This window comes from Serinus canaria, chromosome 4A (assembly GCF_022539315.1).
Source record: "Serinus canaria isolate serCan28SL12 chromosome 4A, serCan2020, whole genome shotgun sequence".
In the NCBI taxonomy this organism is placed as follows: Eukaryota; Metazoa; Chordata; class Aves; order Passeriformes; family Fringillidae; genus Serinus; species Serinus canaria.
In genome coordinates, this window is record NC_066318.1 from 18,800,256 (window position 1) to 18,820,975 (window position 20,720).

Below are 20,720 nucleotides of genomic sequence, written 5' to 3' on the forward strand. Positions count from 1 at the left end.
CCGAGCAGATGCTGAGGTCTGTGTCACTGGGGCAGATGAGGCTCCTGGGCTAATGGGACAGCTCAGCCATGGAACAGGGGCAGCTCCCACCCACCCATCCCAAACCTAAGAGGCTGGAAGAGCCCAGGGTGACACCCCAACCTGTTCCTGGCAAGCCCAACAAACAAACCCCAGAGCGTCACCAGAGCTGTGCTGTGGCTGCAGGGGCTATCGGCCTCAGCAGATTTGGGGCTGGAAAATATTTATTTCTGTAGCTTGGCAACATTTGCCACTGCTGTGGGGGTGGAAGGGGGCAGATGGAACCCGGGGACAGTGACAGTCTGAGCACTGCTGTCATCATTGCTGACATCAGGACCGTGCTGGCTGGGGTGGGGTTAAAGCCCCTTCCAGGCTGGGGAGGAGCTGGTGCTGCCTGAGGGCAGAGCAGGACCATGGGGGAATAGACACCAGAGTCAGAGCAAGACAGCAAGGGCAAAACGCTGACTGCAGTGACTCAGAGGGGGAAAACGCCCTCAGTGACACTGGGGTTGCTGCCATCAGCACAGTGGGACAGTCCCCACACCACCCTGGCTCCAGTGATGGGGGCTGTGTCCCCACAGAAGGTCACAGGCAGATCCCTGGGTGTCACAGACGCCTCTGGGTGTCATCACCTTGGCACACACTCACTCCGATCTCCTGGCTGCCCCTTGGGGTCCATTTGGGACAGACATCAGTGGTCACATCACTCAGCATGGGGACAGCAACAGCCCAAAGCACCCCCTTGCCAGCCCTGCCCAAGGGGTGCCACCCTCCTGCTGGACAAGCACTACCCGGCTGGGATCCGTGTGTGCTCAGAGCCTGCTCAGCAGCACTGGGTCCTGGGGCTGGCACAGGCGGTGTCCAACAGCCTCCTGTTCAGCACCCATGGACCAGGGATGGGGGCAGAAACTGAAACTGCCTATATCCTGCTCAGACAAGCTGCACCAGAGCCACACGTGACCCTGCTTCACATGAGGATCACAGGGAGAGGGGGACCAGCAGAGCCACAGGTTCCTCTTCTGTCATCCTGGTGGCACATCCCAGAGATGGCAAACTCCAGGGGAAAGACAGGAGGGGAATCCCAGGGGGACCCATCATCCCATCCACAGCCAAACCTCACTCAAAGCTCAGCTTGGCAGAGGGCTGCAAACCTACATCCCTGGGCCTTGTTCCTGGGATGCTGACAGGGACAAGATCCAGGGGAAGTGGCACCAGAGCCCCTCCCTTTGGAAGCAGGAGCCCCAGAGCAAGGCCCTCCATCCCAGAGGGACGACAGGCAGTGTCCAGCTCCCGGAGCAGGGGGAGGAAGGCACAGACTCTGCTCCCTCTGCCACCTCACACTGTCCGAGTGCCATGGGGAGGCAATACAAGGGATTCCTGATATTCCTCTTTAGCCAGGCTTGTGTTGCTGAACTTGCTTCCCTGAGGTTTACCCCTTCTCCAATGCCAGTCCCACCAGCTGGCAGCCTCAGGCATCCCTGCTCCCACCCCACCAATGGGAAAAAGATGGACACAGACAGGCAGAGGTTTAAAATCCTGTTCACAGAACTATGTCCCCTTTGTACAGCACAAAACATATTTTTTACAGTATTTACAGCAGCAGCTGGGGCAGAGGCACTTGGGGGGCAGAGAGGGGCTCAATCTGGGGCTCCCCACGCAAAGCAAAGGTCAGCAGTGACAGATGCCACCAAGGAATCGGGCTTCCCAGCCTGGAGGGGACACTGAGGTCATGCTGATGTCCAGCAAGCTGATCTTCCCCAAAATTACTCTGGGGGCTTCAGCAGCAGCCCAGCTGCCCCCAAACCCCTTGGAGCCACCAGACCCTGCACAGGGCAGAGCCAGGTCCTGCCCAGGGCTGTCCTCCCCTGGCGCTGGCAGGGCCTTGTCACCATCGTCCTGCGGCCGGATCCATCCCCACTGCCCGTCCCTGTCCCCGGAGCCATCCCCACCCCAGTCAGAGGTGCAGAGGCAGAGGCAGCATCAGGGAGACTCAGGGCTGGGGCTGCTCCTCTCCAGACTCCACAGCACAGCTCACATCTCTGCAGGATGACACAGAAGATGGTGACAGTCTACAGGGTTAGAGCAGAAATTTGGGGCAGGGGATCAGCTCTGGTCCCCTCCCTCCCTCCTCCCTCCTGACATGGCTGGGGCCTGGAAAGGAACACTTCCCACCAGCCACCTCATTTTGGACACGAGGGATGGGAACAGATAGCAGAACTGTGCCTTTCACAGTCTGCGTGGGGGGAAATCTGGTTCTCTGTGCCTCCAGCCTGTCACACAGGGCCCCTGTGGGAGGAAGTGGCCTCTGCCTCAGTTTCCCCAGCACAGCAGCCATTGGAGAGCTGCCAAACTCTCCAGAGCTCCTGGGTACAGCAGCCAAATTCTCCAGAGGTGCCAGAGATGCCCAGCACAGCATCACCCCCTCTCTCAGGGACACCCCAGGCTCTTACCAGGAGGGAAACATCTGGAGGAGGAGAGCATGACCAACAGGCTGGGATTGCCCTCTCTGCCACCACAAAGACCCACTCTCCTCCCTCCTGATGGGGTAGGTTAGGATACCACAAGGGAAGATCCCTTCTTTCCTCCTGCTCACCTTCCCCCCCAAGTAAAGAGCAGCCTCTGAGCAGCAGCTGGAGGGAGGCAGCAGGCAGAGGACCACAGGTCTCTGTGCATCTTCCCAAAAACATCAACAGCTCTGCAGGCTGTGCTGTTGGGCTTCACTGCCAGGAGTAACCCAGCCTTCGTGTCCCCAGGCACCAGCACTGCACCTCATCTGAGGAAACTGAGGCAGCAAGGGGGTAAGACACTTAAGCCATGGAATTTCTTCCCAAGCTGAAAGAGTTGGAAGAGGGTGGTGACATCCATGAGCCCCTCCCCAAAAGGAAGGATGGAAGGGTTCCACCACTGCAGCCTGGGGTCCTGCAGCAGGACCCCCAGGCAGAGGAGGTGCTGGCCAGGCTGTGCCGAGTCAGGGGCAGGGGAGGAGCCCCAGCCCAGGTGTCCCATCCCGTGGGAAGTGCAGGGATCAAGGCTGGGCATGTACCTTCCAAGGCTTTATCCAGGTCTGCGATGAACTCCTCCAGCTCCTGCGTGTCTCCTAGCTTTGCTAGCGGGGAAAAACACGGTCAGGTCTCCCCATTCCCCCCTCACTGGGGAGAGGAGAGACCCCAACCCCTTGTTCCTAGTACAGCTACTCCAGCTGTGTTTGTCCCAGCCAGTCCAGCCTCAACTAGGAAAATCCCAATCCAACTTCTGCCCCTTCCAGGCTCCTGCCAGGACACAAGGGCTCATTCCCACTCTGTAGGCCGCATTGGCATCCCCCTATCCAGGGCTGGTAGTCATTGCCAAGCCCAGCTGAGCACAGAGAAGGAAGCCCTGAAAACCCCTTTGGGTGGGGCCAGGCTCACCTTTGGTGGTGTAAGTGTCAGCTGGGCTGTTGAGGTGCTCCTCACTGGAGTTGAGGCTGCTTCCTGGGGACGTGCTGGCACCTGTGGAGATAGAGCATCAGTCCCTGGCCTGGGCACAGGCACCTGATGAACACTTTGCAAGAACACGGCCCGGTCGTGCCCATGGCACAGGGCGGCATGCTCTTGGAGACCCCATCTGCTCCTCCCCTGCTTCTAGGAATGCTTGGAAAAATGGAACTGAGTTTCTTTCTCAGGTCGAAGAGCACCAGAGGTTGTCTGGGCACAGTTACAAGGACAGGGTTATTACAGAAAACTGGGTTATCCCCATCCTCTCGGGGTTCTGCAGCAGCCTGCCTGGCATGAGGAGCCCTGGCAGATGTTGGCAGGTTCTGGGCCACTATCCAGTGGTCATCCCCCATTGCTCATCTAGCCCACCAGGGCTGACTCAGGCAATGCCAGCAGGAAGATGTGCTCCACGGAGGAACCACAGAGCTCCCACCCCAGCAGACACCATCCTCCCCAGGGCTCCTCACCCTCAGCCCAGACTCACTCTCCAGCTCATCGATGCCACTGTCATACACACTCTGTCCCGCTTTCCTCTTCAGCTCCTCTAGGTGCTGCTGGTACTGACTCGCAGGGCCCCGGTCAAAGTCCTCCATGACCTCCTCGAACTCCCTCAGCAGCTCACTGAGCTCCTCAGCCATCGCTGGGGGCAACATGAGGGTGTTGGGGTACCCACCTGGCAGGCAAAGCCAGCAAGAGCCTCTCGGGAGCAGCCCAGGCTGGGGATGGGGCAGAGCCAGGCTCCAGGTCCCGGCTCTGCAGGCAGTGCCAGCTCCAAGCACACGCAGCTCCTCGGGCAGCTCAGCCTTCCCTCTAGCTCATCCCACAGCTGGGCTGGGGCCAGCCCAGTAAGAGCTGGTCCTACTCAGACTTGACAGAATCCCAGAAGGGTCTGAGCAGGAAGGCAGCTCAAAGCCCATCCCATTCTACCCCTGCCGTGACAGGGACACCTCCCACTGTCCCAGGCTGCTCCAAGCCCCAATGTCCAGCCTGGCCTTGGGCACTGCCAGGGATCTAGGGGGAGCCACAGCTGCTCCGACCAGGCTGGGGCACACGGAGGAGCGGAGGAGGGCACAATCCTCGGCCGGGGGGGTCCGGGACCCCGGCTCCATCCCGCTCCCGGGGAGTGCCCAGAGGCTGCGGGGGGACACAGGAACGGAACCCCTCGCGGGTTCCGAGGAGGCGGCATGTCCCGGATCGTTTCGGTTCGGCACTCACCGGCTGCTCTGCTCCCTGTGCTCCGGTCCCGGCGGCAGCGGCGCCTCCCGCTCCGCTCCCGCCTCTTTTGCCCGGCACGGGGCTGGGCGGGGTCTCCTGGAGGCTCCGCCCCCAAACGGCCGCGCGGGACCGGGGGAGTCCCGGGGTCCCCCCCCAAACACCCCGAAACATCCCCGAACAAACACCCCCGAACAACCCGCGGACAGAAGGTGGAACACGGGGGTCGGGCTCAGCTCCCGGGGAACGAGGGACAGACGGCCTCACGTTGTGCCAGGGAGGGTCAGGTTGGCTGTTAGGGGAAATTCCTTTGTGGACAGGGCTGTCCGGCCCTGGCACAGCTGCCCAGGGCAGTGCTGGAGTGCCCGTTCCTGGAGGGATTTCAAAGCCGTGTGGTGTGGCACTTGGGGACATGGGTCAGTGTGGCCTGGGCAGTGCTGGGGGATGGTTGGACTTGGTGCTCTTGCAGAGCTTTTCCAACCTCAGTGGTTCCACAATTCTCTCCCACAGGTTTCCCAGAGAGCTGTCAAGCCCAGAGCTCTGTGTCTGGGCCCGGCCCTGGATCCTGGGCAGCAGTGTGAGGGAGTCACAGGGGTTTAAAAAAAGAGGAGCTCAGGCTTTGCTTTCTTTGCTGTTGACTCTAAAGCCACCCATGGATCTGAGCAGCCAGTCCCATTCCTGCAGATTCTCCCTGTTTACCCTAGGCCTGGCTCTGCCCCACCGCTTTGAGGGGCTCAAGGGGGCTTTGGTGGGGCTGGAACTAAAAACCAGCCAGAACCACCCAACAGCAGCAAGTGCCCCCCAAAACCAGCAAGTGCTCCCTAAACAGCAATGATCCCCCCAAACAGTGACCAGCTCCAAAACGGCGACCAGCTCCTGAGAGCCACCACCCCCCAAAAGCAGACTCCCCCAAACATTCACCACTGCCCCAAAAGCAAACACCCCGCCTCAAGAAGAGACCCCCAAGAGCAGCAACCCCTCCTGTGCCAGCACTGGGGATCAGGAAGGATCAAGGTAGAACCTTCCCTATCATTTCTGAGGTGACGCCCAAGGCTTGCAGGGGCAAAGAGCCCCTGAAAACAGAACCTGGAGCAAAAGCCAGCCAGCCCCTCCAGAGCAACGCCAAGGCTCCATGAATGAGACGTGCACTGGCTGGGGAGAGTTTTTATTTCGTGAGGCTGGAATGGAACAGCGCCGGGCCAGCCCGGTGCGCTCCAGCAGAGGCTCCGTGCAGCCGCATGGGGCCGGGGCCGGGCCGGTGCCGGGCTGCCCTCAAGCGGAGTTTCCAGCAATATCGCATCAACACTGCCAGGGATAAACACCCTACCGGCGGCTTTGGTGGCTCTGTAGTAGCCAGAGAAAGCTGGTGCTTCCCGGTGAGCTCCCCGTGCCGCCCTGCCCTCGGTGTGGTGCTGGCAACGTGAAATCCAGCAGGACTTTTCCTGCAAAGAGCTGCCTCCCATGTCAGCATCCCTGTTCCATCCTAGAATCATGGAATAACAGAATGGCTTGGGTGGGAAGGGACCTTAAAGTCCATCCCACTCCACCCCTTGCCATGGGCAAGGACACCTTTCCCTATCCCAGGCTGCTCCAAGCCACATCCAGCCTGGCCTTGGACACTTCCAGGGATCCAGGGGGCAGCCACAGCTGCTCTGGATGACCTGTGCCAGTGTTTTACCACCCTAGGAAGGAATTTGAAAGGCTGGGGGCTGCTCTTGCAGCAGGTGCAATCCCACCCAGAGCAGTGGCTAGACACAATGTTGGTCTCACAGCTGACATTCGAGTGTTCCCATGGCCTCTGGAACCTTCCACAGCCTCATGGTGTCCCAAATTTATCTGCTCCTCCAGACACAACAGCTCTTCTGCTCTCTGGAACTTATCAGCTCCCAGGGGGTCTCACCAGCTATCTCACAGCACAGGCTCCTCTGGGAAATGCTTCCCCACCCATCCCAACTGTTCTATCTGCAGGGAAGGGACCTTTGCAAAATAAGAGCCCAGCCCTGAGCAGGGCACCTGAGAAGGTCTGGGTGCCTTCAGACCAGGACTGGGTGCAGGCTGTGGTGGAATATGGAATACTGTTTGCAGAAGTACTCTTTTGTCCCTAAAAGTGCCCTGCTGTGGCTGCCCCATCCCTGGAAAAGTTCAAGGCCAGAAGGCCAGGCTGGATGGGGTTTGGAGCAGCCTGGTGCAGTGGAAGGTGTCCCTGCCTGTGCCAGGGCCTCACCGCCCTCACAGGGAAGAATTTCTCTGAATATCCCATGAATATCCCAATTTCTCCCTCTGGCAATGGGAAGCCATTCTCCTTGTCCTGTCCCTCCAGGCCCTTACAAAAGCATTTGTATACATGGATAAGGTCCCTCTGAGCCATCTCTTCTCCAGGCTGAGCAGTCCCAGCTTCCTCAGCCTGTTCTCCCAAGAGTGCCCCCAGGTCTAGAGATGGCCATTCATTGCCCGGGGTGCTGTGAGGAGGAGGTGGCAGGGCAGGGCTGTGCTGAGGATATGGCAGTGGTTGGACCCGCAGGGAGGTGCCAGCCTGGCAGGAGACCCCCGAGTACAGCTCTGCCCCTAGGGCACAGGCACAGGGGCTGCTCCCAAAGTGAGGCAAGGGCTGGGTTTTGTGGGAAAAGCTGCCTGGTTTTGTCCAGAGAGTCTGGCCAGGGCTCGCTAGATGCCAACATCCAGGTTTAGGAAGGAGACGTTGCTGTACAGCTCCAAGGAGACCGAGCCTCGCTCCAGGCTGTGTGTCCAGCCAGGCAGTGCGGACAGAGCGAGCTCCTCCCCGGGATCCTCACGCTCTGGGCTCCTAAGAAAGCAAAAAAGAGAGAGATGCTGTTTACAAATGCTTCTACTGCCTACTGCACTCCCAAATGGGCTCAAGAAATGATCCCAAAGATTGCCATCTGCAGACAGTCCCAAAAGGAATGTGAAGATGAACAAGAAGCTGTATCATGAATCACAGAATCCTAGGTTTGGGTTGGAAGGAACTTTGAAGAGCATCTAGTCCATGGGCACAGATACCTTCCACTAGACCGGGATGCCTCAAGCCCCATCCAAACTGGTATGGAAGTGGCCTGTGGTCCAGGAAAAGCCTTTCCACAGGACAATTCATGTTTACTGAAGGGTCACCAGCTCTACTGAAGGTTCTTGAGCATCCCCTGGTTCCCAGGATCCCCTGTTTTCAATCATTCCCTACTTCCAACTCCAGGGAGCAAACCTCTCCTGCATTATGTGCCTTGGTGGACCCAGCTCACGGGAAGTAAGGTCCTCTCAAGCCACCATCTTTAAGGTTAGGGAAGGGCATAAGCTCCAGTTCTGAGCCTCAGTGGGACTGTCCTGCCTTGGATCCGAAATGTGGATGTATGGACAGAGCTGGCAGCCCCCCACAGACATACGGGGCAGGCAAAGACTGCAGGGAAACACGAGGTCTGGAGAAGGGAGGAGATCTGGAGAATGCTTGTGGTGGAGCAGGAATCAGCGTGTGACACTGAGAGGCAGGAGCAGGGGAGGGGCTGGACAGGAGCCGTGTAGATGCCAGAGCTCTGGAGAGAGCTGGCACAGGCTGAGGAGCAAAGAGGGAGAGCAGGGAGTTCTGAGGGATGGGAAGGATGGAGTGTGAAGGGCTTTTGCTGGGCAGCTGGTGACCAGAGCACTGTAGGAAGGAGCAGTCTGGAGGAAGATGAGCAGGGTGTGCTGTCACTTGTCCCTGTGCCCTGAGGAGCCCCTCAGGCACTTACGGCACATCAGGGAACTTCCTGCGCAGCAGGTACTCGATGACATCGGGGTCTGTCTGGAACAGCCTCCTCAGCACATCCCACTGCATCTCTGGAGACACCTGGTGAAACACGGCCACACCACTCGTGGGGCCGCTCTTGGCAGGAGGCTGAGTTGGGCAGCCAAGAAAGGTCCCCAGGATATGGTCACAGACCAGCACGTTGATGTCACACCCCACACACCTCCCAGGGTCTGCAGGATCTCAGCCCCTGCTTTCCCCCCACAATCCCCAGTCCTTTGGCTCCCTGCAGACCACAAAAATTGCTATAAGGCTTTTTGGAGACCTGAATTGTCACATTCTAATAGACCTGAGGGAACTATGAGTCTAGTCTGCGAGTGCCCTGTGGGAGAGCGGAGAGAGGATGGAGCCAGAGCCTTCCCAGAGGATGGGCACAGACCAAGGTGTGCATCTCTGACAGGGACAAAATCCTTCCCCTGCTGCTCTTGGAAGAGTTCAGAGGGAAGGAGGGGCTGGAGGGGCTGCCCTGAGGAGCCCCACGTACCATGAACAGGGAGTGGTGGTGCTCAATCAGCCTCTGGAGCACCAGGATTATGGCAGCACTGTCCTCAAAGTTCAGGGCACCGGCATCTTTCTCTCCAGGCTTCTCCTTCTGCAGGATGTTGGGACCAAAGACTGTAGCCAGGTTTGACACTGTCATTTTATTCCCAGGGATCTACAAGGAAGCACCAAAGGAACCTGTGGACTGTGGATGTAGTGCATGGGATGTCCCAGGATATCCTCACCCACCCCAGGGCAGGAACACAAGAGCAAGGTGAGGGTGAGATGTTGGTCTGGATCCAGTTTGGTCCTCTCTGAGCAGGTGGCAGGGCCAGCACAAAGGGCTTGAGGTGCTGGAGCAGACACTCATCCCATTCCCACCTGCCGCACCTTCCCACCTTTTCCATCCACAACGACCCTGGGATTCCGTGAAGGATTTGTTTTCTCCGGAAGCCTTCACCCGGGCTTGCAGCAGCTCTGCTCAGCTGCAGCCCCAGCAGCCCGAGCACCTTCCCCCGGGCAGCCCCTCTGGAGCAGCCTTACCTGGCGGCCCTGGGGGTCCCAGGAGCTCTCGGCGTGCCGGGCCACCTTGGCCAGGAAGCGCAGGAGCCGCAGCAGGGTGTCACTGTGGCACGGGGGCAGCAGGAACAGCAGCAGCTGCAGCGTGTCCAGCTGGGCCTGCCCCTCCAGGCCTGGGGAGAGGAGCTGTTAGTGAGGGTCCCAGCCCTCCTCCACATGCTTGGGAATGAGCTCTGGTGAGAGCCAGGCTGCTGTCCCACCCTTCCTCCCATGGGATGGAGAACCCAGCAAGGGCTGTGGTGTTGTTGGATACTGCACAGCCACACAGCTGTTATGGACCAGAGGGATTTTTATAGTCCAATTCAAAAGAAATCAAACAAGCCCCCCCCCCGCCCTGAACCCACTGATTACAGCAGCTGTGTGTGGCACTGCCAGGGACCACAACACTAATCCCATCGCTGTCCAGATGTTTTGGAAAAGAAGGGTGGTGAGGAAGGATCCATTCCTGGCAGTGTCCAAAGTCAGGTTGGACAGGACTTGGAGCAACCTGACCAAGTGAGAGGTGCCCCCGACACAAATCCTCCTGTAGCTGTGCAGGCTCTGCTCCACAAGTACTCACTGGCTGTGCTGAGGAAGGCTCCATAGAGCTCTCTGGGAATCAGGGAATCAGGCAAATCCCGGAAAAACTCTTTCAGCAGGGCAGCCACATCATGAACATTTTGATGCTCATCCAAGAAAACATCCAGCCCTCGGTCAAACTCTTCCCTCAGCTTGGATATGGAAGAAATGGGAAGGATGAAAATCACAGTCAGTTCTAGTCTATTTCAGACCTCTCCACACCAATGTCAGCTCCATCCATCCCCATCCACATGAGCCTCTATCCCCGATAAGGCATAGCCAGAGGATGTAGTGGATTCCTCCCTTTACCTGCTGGACTCTTTTCTTGGAGCTCCCGACACGGAAGATGCCAACAGTTTGGAGCCCTGGGGGACAGAGAGATTAGTGCTGTGCATTCCTGTGGCTCCCTGCCACCCTGGCTGCTCCTGGGAGCACCTCAGCACCGTGGTAAGGCTTCTCTTGTATGGCTTTCCCTTCTCCAGGCAGTGAGGAAAAGGAAGGGCTGTGGAGCCATGAGATTTCCTTGGGTTGCCTATGGGAAGGGAGGAGATCCCGTCCCTACAGTCACTGTGAGCAAGGGCTGGATGTGCAGCAGAGGCTGAGGCACCAGGAGATGGTCACTGACACACAGAGTGACATTCCCTCCTCAGTGACATTCCGCTCTGGTGCTGCATCCAACCCAGAGGACTCTCCACAGGAGGCTTTTGGAGCCCAGGACTCACAGAAGCATTCAGGTTGGGAAAGACCTCCAAGACCATCAAGTCCAACCTTCAGGTGAATCCTACAGTGCGCATTAAACCCAGCCTTCCTCCCACCTTGGGGGTGGCCAGGCCAGGATGTCCTAGTGGCCACACACAGGGAGTTTTTCCAGCCCTTACCATGCATCTCAAGGTGAGTGCAGCACCTGTCCACAATCCGTGGCACCTGCCAGGTGATGGGGTTCAGGCTCAGCAGCTTCTTCTTGCCCTGGCTCCTGCGAGGGTCCAGCTCATTGGGGTGTGAGAGCTGCAGGGCCTCCAGCAGCTCAGATGCGTTGTCACTCAGGTCCGTGATGGAATCCACGGACATGGCCCCCTGTGATGGAGCAGAGGGCATTTGCAGGTGGCAGGAATGACCCCACAGATCCATCACTGCCATGACCTCGCAGGTTTCTGGGAAAGGGCAGCATCCAGTGCCACCCCTGCCATGGCAGGGACACCTCCCACAATCCCAGGTTGCTCCAGGCCCCATGTCCACCCTGATCTTGGACACTTCCAGGGATCCAGGGGCAGCCACAGCTTCTCTGGGCACCCTGTGCCAGGGCCTGCCCATCCTCATGGGGAAGAATTCCTTCCCAATATCCCATCCATCCCTGCCCTCTGGACCCTTAAATGTCCCCCTGGTAACCTCAGCTCCATAAGAGCTTTGCTAGTGAGGTTCTTCCACTCCTCACAGTCCATCTCTGAGGGGGGCTGGGGACATCACCATTTCCCCAAGGACAGACTGGGACCAGCCCAGCCTGGGATATAACCCACTCAGGCAGTAAGAAAAAATCCTGGAAAATCCCATTTATTGCTGAATTCAGATGCCCCTATCCCACAGCACCACCAGAGCCCATTTTGGGGACCATACCCTCCGCTGGCTCCAGGACCTCTTGTCCACAAGAGCCGGGGAAAACGGCTCCTCTGGGCAGCCCCCGTCGGGTGCCCGGATACAGCTGGTGCCCATTCCCAGCCTCTTGTGCCTCTGGGCTCGGAACCTCGTCACCGTGGCCTCCACCTCCAGGCAGAGCCGCCGGCTCCTGCCCATGGCCTCCTGCAGCTGCCGGCAGGCACGGTCGTTGGCGATGACCTGGGGGAGTGGCACCCCGAAGGTGTGGGCAGAGCAGTCTGAGGAAACATGGCAGGAAGGGACAGGCATTGCAGGGAGGGAGCTGCAGGGATGGACCCACTGGTCCTGCCCCCAGAAGCGCCTGAAGCGCTCCCAAGGAGCCAGGCAAACCTGAAGGGAGCTGCTCCTCCTGGAGAGCAGGGAAGGTGTGGTGGGACCATGGTGCCAAAGAGCCAAGGGGAAGGGCACCCCATGGGAAACGGGGTGCTGGGGGAACAGAGAGGAGACACAGGGGCCTGGTCTCCATCAGTGGGCTTGTTGAAGCCTGTCCCAGTTTTTCTTGGAGTTTCCTTCCTTTAACTGGCTACAGCCCCATGAAGATGCCATGGCATCTATGAAGCAACAACTTCAAAAATCACCAAAAGATCCTTTCCAAATTCTAACTGTGAGAAATGGATTTGTAGAGAGTTCTCAGGGCCTAACAGAAGGCCCACACAGTATACATCTGTATGCAAACTATGAGACAAGAAATGCTGACTTGGAAATACCATAGAATAAGATATTGTTGAGAGAAAAATGGAGCTAGAAAAAAGTTTCAAAAGATGACCTTACAAATAAGACTAGATACTTTAGAGAAATAAAACTATGAAAAATGCATTATATTAGGACCCACTAGGGGTAGTTTTACATTATTAACTTTAAGCCATCTACAGCATGGCTTGGCAAAAAGCTGATAAGCCAAGAAATGCTCATAGTGTACTGTAATTTGGAAATAGTTTGCTTCCGATTGTGATGGGGTGAATTATAACATCTGTATTGTCTCAGCCTTCTCATGAGACTGAAAATGGAATGTTTTTAAAACACCTCTCAGTTGTCCCAGCTCTAGATCAAGAAGAGAGTATTGTCCAACAAACTGGTGCCCCATGTGAGGAGCAGATAACTCAACAAAACTGTCCAACCTGCCAGAATGCCTCAAGGTCATTTTTGTGAAGTGCTGCTGAGAGAAGCATGAATCCTGGGATCATAACTCCTGCAAGAAGAGAGAAGTTGGATTTCTACCCTCTTTGCTGGCTCGTTCAGGATGAGATCCGACAAGGACTTGCCTGTTGTTCAACATCAGGTAAGCCTCAGGGAACATGTGAGGACACAAGATGTCCAATTTGCCTAGAGATATTTATAAAACCTTAGAGATCTGGTCAAATCTAATTCCTGTAACGTGAGTTAAAGGACTTACTATTATGCATTCAGAAGCAGTTTCCAGCTGCAGATGAAGCTTCTATGTTATCACTCCCTCTCTGGGAACTTTTAGGACTGAAACTATACAATGCTTTTACCACAGACAGAGATCAAACAGCTACTAAGTTGCTATCAGCATGTTGTACAATGATTGATATGTTTAAACATTCTAAGTGAAGTATGAGGCAATAATTTCAGTAGTTTCCTTGAATGGGTTTTGTACTGGTGTGGGGAAGCTCATTCCCACGTGGCTCTGCTCTAGGATTCTGTGTACCCCAGAGTTGTCACTGAGGTCCTTCAAGAGATGCTAAGATAGAATTGGAGGTAGCAAGATCAGGGCAAAGTGGGCAGATAGACGCATTTCACATTGCACATATTCCATGCACCTTTCTGTGCCTTCCAGGCTCCATCAAGCTCGTGCCATTCCAAGAACAGCAGAACAACTGAAGAAAGCATCCTGCTGGATTTGGGCACTTCCCACCCCACCCCACCCCACCCAAAATCACCCATTCCCCCTGAGAGCAGGGACCAAAGCCCATATAAAAGTGAGGCTGCTCACCTTTCCTGTCCTTCGAGAAGCTCTCCAACTTCTGCCGGATGGATTTAATGCCTTTGGGGCCATCTAAGAGAAGAAGAGAAGGGGAAGGTTCAGCACCAGCATCTTGGGGTTGGTTCAGCATAGGCTCCCTGTCCCTCTGAAGCCTCCAGCCAGGGGACACTGCAGTGACAGCCACGGCCCTGAGGGGATCCAGGAGTCCTCTGGGACACACAGTGGGCAGCAGCTGCTCAGGGAGCAGCCCTGGAGATGGACATCACTGCCCAGAGACCAGCCCTGGAGATGGATATCACTGCCCAGAGACCAGCCCTGGAGAGGGACATCACTGCTTGGAGAACATTCCCAGAGATTGGCACCATTCTTTGCGGGTGAAGGGGTGGAAGAACCCCATGGCTCTATATGAGCAGTGAGACCCAGAAAGGCTTTTGGGAATGTTTTACAGAGCACAGACATAAAAAGTTGTACAAAACACCATCACAAATCCCATCCAGCTCTATAGGACTCCTACCTCACACATCCAGCAGCAGTGAACTGAGAATTCACTCGCTGCCCACCCTAAATCCTTCCAGGACACATCGCCCTATTCTGGCTCATCGTCTTCATTCCTGAGGAATTCTCTTCCTAGGAACAGCTTATATCTATTTGTTTGGGTTATTTTGTAAGACTTAGAGAAAAGCTCTGACAGCTGGAATGAGGAACATGAGTGTAGAAGCCAACATAAATTACCCAGCAGCACACTGACCAACCAGGAAGGAAATACTGGGGTTTGGGGCTTTTTTTGGCACTGCACTGGTCCCTAGAGGAGCTGCTGCTGCAGGGTGTCACTGCAGGCTGGATCACAACAGTCCAAAATAAAACAAGATAAAAAAGGAATCAGGATGTTTGTGGTCAAAGTCCTCCAGGGCTGCAGCCCTGGAGCAACTGGGAGTTCTGGGAAGGAGAGGGGTACAGTGCTGGACTCTTCATGGCACCGTTTCATGGCATGAAATCTTTGGAATATTAAGGTGGGAAGCCGCACTTGGGTGCCACCTCAAGCAGTTGGTGCTCAGTGTGAGGCTGGGCACTGGGAGATGCTCCATCCCTGGGAGAGGATCCCAGAGACCTGGGGCCTCCATCCTGCCCTGGGGTGCCAGGAGTGCAAGGGGGACTGGAGACACCCAGGCTCCCTCTGCACCCCCAGCCCCAGACCTGGTGAGCTGGTGGCATCCCCTGCCCTGCTGGAATGCCAAAATATGGCCCAGGGCACAGGAGAGACATCAAGTGGATAAGAAGTGAATTTGGGAAGGAGTGTGGGAACCACAAATCTCTGGGTTTGCTGGTGGGGGACAGAGGCAACTCTGTGAACCCTGACAGGGCCTCTGTGCTCAGTTCCTGTCGAGTTTCTAAATTTATCCACCCTTTTATGTGCCAGTGCATTATCCACTCTCCCATAAGCCCCTTTCCAGCATCAGGACTTATTGCTGGCCATGGATTCAAACAGCAAATCCTGTCCCACCCCAGGGGCACTCAGACAATCCCAGTGGAGGCCTTGCCAAGTTGTCACATCTGGTTTGGGTTTGGGGGTTGGAGGGCCATGTTCTCACACTGCTGCAGACATGTAAACCCCTCCACAGGCTGATCAGGCCTTCGGGGCTCAGAATAAAGCAGGAATGAGAAATAGAATGGACCAAAATGTGTCACAAATGTCCTTCCATAACCATCATCCCGGGCTGTGGTGTGCGGGTGAGCAGCATGAATGGCTCAGTCTCAGCCCCCCTTGGCAGGAGCCTCCTCTCCTGTCCTCTCCCATCCTGTCCCTCCTCTCCCCTCCTCTCCCCTTGTACCTCTGTCCAGACTGAGATGCCCCATGGGCAGCCTCTGCTGTAGCTGGAACAGCGCCAGCTCCTGCAGACTGGCCCTCTCCAGCTCGGACAGGCTCTGCAGGGCCACGGGCTGCATCCCAGGGCTGGGGCCTGGCACAAGGGGCGAGCCAAAGGTCCTCTGGAAAACACACCTGTGTGAAAGGAACACATGGCAGAGACACCTGCTTTAGGAGAGAAACTGCTGGGAGCGCCCCAGGGAGTCTTTGCAGGACACATTTGTCCCTCTGTCACCTCTCCAAAGAGCTAGTGGGGCTGCAGATGCCCCAACCACATCATCTCACTTCAACCTTCCAAGCAAAGGCCTTGGAGGCATCAGGAGAAGATACTTAGATTTGATATTGGGAAGGAATTGTTCCCTGTGAGGGTGGGGAGGCCCTAGCACAGGGTGCCCAGAGCAGCTGTGGCTGCTCTGTCCCTGGAAGTGTCCATGTCCAGGTTGGACAGGGCTAGGAGCAGCCTGCACTGGTGGAAAATGTCCCTGCATGGAAGGAGACAAGCTTTAAGAACTCTCCCAAATTCGGTGATTTATCTCTTTTAAATCACAAAAGCCTGCACATGACCAGAGGTGCCAAAGCCCTTTACCCCAGTCACAGGCTGGAGCACAGACCACAGACACAGCCTGGACACCCCATCTCCTCTCCCAGAGCTTTGGGGAGCCCTCCCTGTTGTGTGAGGCTCTGGGAGAGCCCAGAAAGGGACCTGGCTCCTCACCCCACACTGACCTGGCTGCCTCCAGCGGTGCCACCTCCTCCTGGTGCCACCTGTGCCACCGCCCCAGCACCAGCACCGCCCGGCACGGTCCAAAGAGCAACAGCAGCCCCAGAGAGAAGAGAGGATTGAGGTCAGAGTACAGGCTCTGAAAAGAACATCTCCAAAAAGGCTTAAGGCAAGAATGAAAAATAAATGCCTAGAAGTCTCAAGGGATGCAGTGAGACCCCCCCAAAATGGGGCAGGGCTCCTGTGTCAGTCTCTGCCACCCCCCTCCAGCCCCTGAGACTGGTACCTTCTGGCCAGGTTTAAAATTTCAGTTTCTAAAGGTTAGAAGTTAGAAATTTAGAAATTAGAATTTAGAAAGTTACATAAATTTAAAGAAGAAAACAAATATAAAGGAGTTGTTCAGAGTTCCCTGTAAGTAGACACTGAAAAGGGAATTCAGCTACATCATAGAATCCCACACTGCTTTGGGTTGGAAGAGAGCTCAGAAACCACCTCATTCCACCCCTGCCATGGGCAGGGACACCTTCCACTGTCCCAGACTGCTCCAAGCCCCATCCAACCTGGCCTTGGACACTTCCAGGGATCCAGGAGCAGCCACAGCTGCTATGGGCACCCTGTGCCAAGGCCTGCCCACCCTAGGAAGGAATTCCTTCCCAATATCCCATCTATCCCTGCCCTCCATCACATTAAGGAGGCACAGTGCAGGGATTTTTATAACTTACATCCTGCTCCCCTGGGACGGCATGGGGCAGGATACTCCTTGGCTGTCACAGATGAGATCATCTCCACATGCCAGGGACAGCTCCTGTGCCTCTGCTGCATTGAGCAGCTCTGCTGTGCATGGATGGATGGATGGATGGATGGATGGACATACCCCCAGAGAGACACGCTGTAGGGAATTACCTTTGTGCAGGTGAAGCTCCACACTCCAGCAGAGCCCACGGCCACATCCCCAGCCTGAGCGGAGTCCTGCGGGGATGCAGCCACCATGGGGTGAGGAGGAGGAATCCCAGTCACAAGAGGGAGCAGCAGAGGGAAGGCAGGAAGGGGAAGACAGGAAGAGGAAGGCTGGACAAGCTGCTGCTTATCTGCCGAAGCGCAGGCGCCACTTGAGGAGCCCTGTGACATGCCACCACCACTGGTACTGCCAAAGCTCATCCTCCAGGAGTTAACCCCAAACACCTGTCCTGCTTCTCACCCCAGGGATGGATTTATGTCCCCGGGGACAGCTGAGATGGGGACCAGCACCTCCAAACCAGAGGTATAAGAGCAGTGTGGTTGTCACTGCAGGGGACAGGGATCAGTGATCCCTGTGCATCCCATGGGACAGGAGAGCTCACTCAGCCTGGACAGGCACCAGGCTCCCCACAAGGAAGGAAATGCTGGCCCACAGCGGGGGCAAAGGCAGAACCCCACAAAAATCCTCCTTTGGAGGGGATGCCAGAGCAGGAATCTCACTAACTCAAAAACAGGACTAGTGCTTATTTCAGGAAATCTCACGGGGAAAGCTCAGGCCAGCTGCCCCCTCCATTCCCAAGGAGCAGTGGCTGCTCCCCCAGTGTCAGCCGCAGTTTCTCTCTTCCCAGCTGGATCAGAGGGCTCACATTTACCTTGCCTGTGTCCTCTTGCAGCAGCACCAGCAGCTCCTGGAGGTCCCAGCTCTTCCTTTGGGACAATGGTTTTCACAGCAGCATCTCCCAAAGGCTCCAGGGGCCCTTCCAGCCCACAGGCGGCAGCAGAAGTGGGGAAGTGATGGAAAGGAGCTGCCACAGCAAAGGGGAGGAGAGAGGGGATGAGAATGTGAATTTTCTGCCAAAGAAATGAGAGCCAGAAACAGCGTGCGGAGAGAGGGCAGGGCTGGATGGAAGAACTGCTCTTCCCACGCTGGACACGGAGCCTTGGCAGGGACTGCTCATTGCTCAATCCCCTCCATCCTCAGCTTTCCCCACTCCCATCCATGGGCAACCAGGACACCCCCGAAGCATCAGCTGTGCTGCCAGGTGAAACCTGAACTGGAAATGTGCTGCCTAGGCTGGCTGGGGAGGGCCAGTGAATGATTCCCACCTCAGGTCTCCATGCAGACCTTCCTGGTGCTCCACCATGGCATCTTCACCATGACAGAGTGGCTGGCGGGGGCTGGCACAGGCTGGGCACATGGATGCTCTCCACATCCAGGGTCCCTGCAGAGCTCTGCCATTGGGGGACTCACAGACCTCATGGGGTGGCTCTACAGCGCAGCTTGTTCCCTGAGGGTTACAGACCTTGGAGAGCCTCCCAAACCTCTACCAACATCCCAAATTGGCACTTCCTTGCCAATTAATACACCCATGAGCCCTTTGGGGGCCACAGCCAGGCTCCATGATCACGGAATGGTTTGGGTTGGAATGACAAAGAAAGCAGCAGGGCCAAGATTTGCCCATAAAAAATGTTTATTCCTTAAAAATACAGCGTTCATCTGCAGGGACACAACTATTCAGAACATTTTTTAAAAGGGTTTTTATCTGCTCCCAGTGTGGCAAGCGCTCAGTGTTGGGAGCAGGGAGAGCAACAGCCCATGTGGGAACAGCCTGGTCCCAAGGGAAGATCTTTGTCACCCATCCCCGGATGTAACCTCAGCAACCCATCTGCAGGATGGATTTCTCCTGAGAGAAACCTCAGCCCCTCTGAAAAGGCCCTGGGACAGGGGAAGCAGCAGGACCCTGGGGTGCTCTAGCCCTGAATTACTTTCACAGCACCAGCCACCATTGCCCCACAGGTCCTACCTCCTCTCCCTTCTGCTGTCCCATGGATCAACCTGCCTGGTCTCTCCAACAGCCCCAGCCACCTCAGACCCTCAGGAGGTGGCTCTGGCTGCCCACGGTGCCCTGGCCCCATCCCAGCTCCCACCCTGCAGCCAACAGAAGCTGGGACCCAGCAAGTCCTTGTGCTGTGGGAGCTGCCACGCTGGGGAGTCCAGCCCCATCCCCACTGACCTCATGCCTTCCCTGACTCCGGGGTGCTCCAGCCACAGCTGCTCTCAGGGCTCTGCAACTGTCCTGACTTGGGAAGTTTCTTCCTTGATTTTCCCAAGGAGAGCTCTCACTGAGCACAGGCCACCCTGCTCTCTCTCCACCTGGCTGACCCCCAGGGACAGGTGGCACAGCAGGGGTGTCTGCTCTCCAGTGCCTGGGGAGAACTGGTGCCAGGCTCTGCCAGTGGAAACAACAACGAGGAGGATGATTCTTGGGGCTGGAGGATGAAGGTGCAGGAAGAAATCCAAGGGATCTGAAGAGACCTCAGAGCCTTGGGGTGAGTGGGAAAGAGAGCAGGAGCACAGGAAGTGCTCTCCTCTGTCCTTCCCATTGCAGGGAATGGTGAGGGGAAAAACAGAGCCAGCAGGTCAATAGACGGTTCCAGGCCTGGCATCATCAGTGGAATTTTGGGGTTTTGGACGAGGATTGGTTCACACACCATCAGGTCTCTGTGCCAGGTACACAGAACACACCAGAAATGTCCCTGTACTCACCTGGGCACTATCTTGGCTGTGGCACAGGGTGGAGAAGCACCTAGCAGGATGACACCAGGGTTAGGAATGTGTCACACATTCAGGAAATGCCTGAGAACAGAACATATGAACTGGGGCTTCTCCCCCAAAGATGAGGTGGGATCAATAGCCCAAGTGAAGGGCACCAACACCTGGGGCATGGGGAACAAACAGGAGGGGCTGGAACGGTGCCGGCTGCCGTGCTGGGAGCACATTAGGATGTCTGGCAGAACAGGAATACTGCATAGGGTGACTGAGAGCTCTGCAGGTGACACCAGGCTGGGAAGGTGAGGCTGCTGCAGGCAGGAGGATCCAGAGGGCTCCAGGCAGGCTGGGATGGGCTGAGCTGTGCTACCCTGCACCTCTGCACAGCTGGGCAAGAGCATAGCATGCACTGGGAACATGAAGAACAGGGCTGGGAAGAATCAGGAGCAGAGGAGTCTTGAGCTTGGTCTCCAAAGCAAAGTAGGTGAAGGAACTGGGTGGTAAAAATCACCAAAGCCAGGCTGATGTTGCTCTGTTCCACCCACATCCCCAGAAAATTAAACACCCTTCCCATGTAAAAGATTCTGTACAGACTGACCCAGAGCAGGAGTGGCACTGCCAGAATCCCCCTCTTCCCCTATCTCAGCTTAACTGCTAACAGAGAGAACAGCAAAAAAAGAAAATTCCTTGGCTCAGAGGCCCCTGACGCATCTAAATCTTCTGTTTAAACATACCTTGGGTTTTACTCATAGAAATATCTAAAAAATGCCTTTTTTTTTTCCCTTTTGGTGATCTAGAAACCAGATGATCCTTTGTTGTTGCTTCAGGACAGTCTGTGGCTGTTCCTAGCAGAAGGAAGGTTGAGGAGTAGGAATTTGGGCACACAAGCACATACAACATTGGCAGAACAGAGAGTCAACAC

The 20,720-nt window shown here is 56.2% G+C and overlaps 1 protein-coding gene across 11 annotated transcripts; it reads right to left on the reverse strand.

Moving 5' to 3' along the window:
* Nucleotides 1–1,541: 1,541 nt before the first annotated feature.
* On the reverse strand, nucleotides 1,542–20,590 carry ARHGAP36 (Rho GTPase activating protein 36). Of its 11 annotated transcripts, none has more exons than XM_030228713.2 (16): nucleotides 17,901–20,590; nucleotides 17,194–17,409; nucleotides 16,296–16,429; nucleotides 15,535–15,704; nucleotides 13,715–13,777; nucleotides 11,722–11,978; nucleotides 10,989–11,184; nucleotides 10,420–10,475; nucleotides 10,112–10,262; nucleotides 9,517–9,665; nucleotides 8,978–9,148; nucleotides 8,438–8,535; nucleotides 4,707–7,506; nucleotides 3,426–3,506; nucleotides 3,062–3,119; nucleotides 1,542–2,057 (listed from the first exon to the last, which is right to left on the reverse strand). In XM_030228713.2, the coding sequence occupies exons 2-13, from the start codon at nucleotides 17,278–17,280 to the stop codon at nucleotides 7,368–7,370; spliced, it is 1,671 nt and encodes a 556-aa protein (XP_030084573.2). In that variant the 5' UTR covers nucleotides 17,281–17,409; nucleotides 17,901–20,590; the 3' UTR covers nucleotides 1,542–2,057; nucleotides 3,062–3,119; nucleotides 3,426–3,506; nucleotides 4,707–7,367. The 11 variants fall into 11 exon arrangements, with proteins under 11 accessions (XP_030084573.2, XP_050830229.1, XP_050830235.1 ...); XM_050974272.1 differs by having other exon boundaries at nucleotides 16,296–16,453; XM_050974278.1 differs by having other exon boundaries at nucleotides 16,296–16,453; nucleotides 17,194–17,259; nucleotides 17,901–17,951.
* Nucleotides 20,591–20,720: the final 130 nt, after the last annotated feature.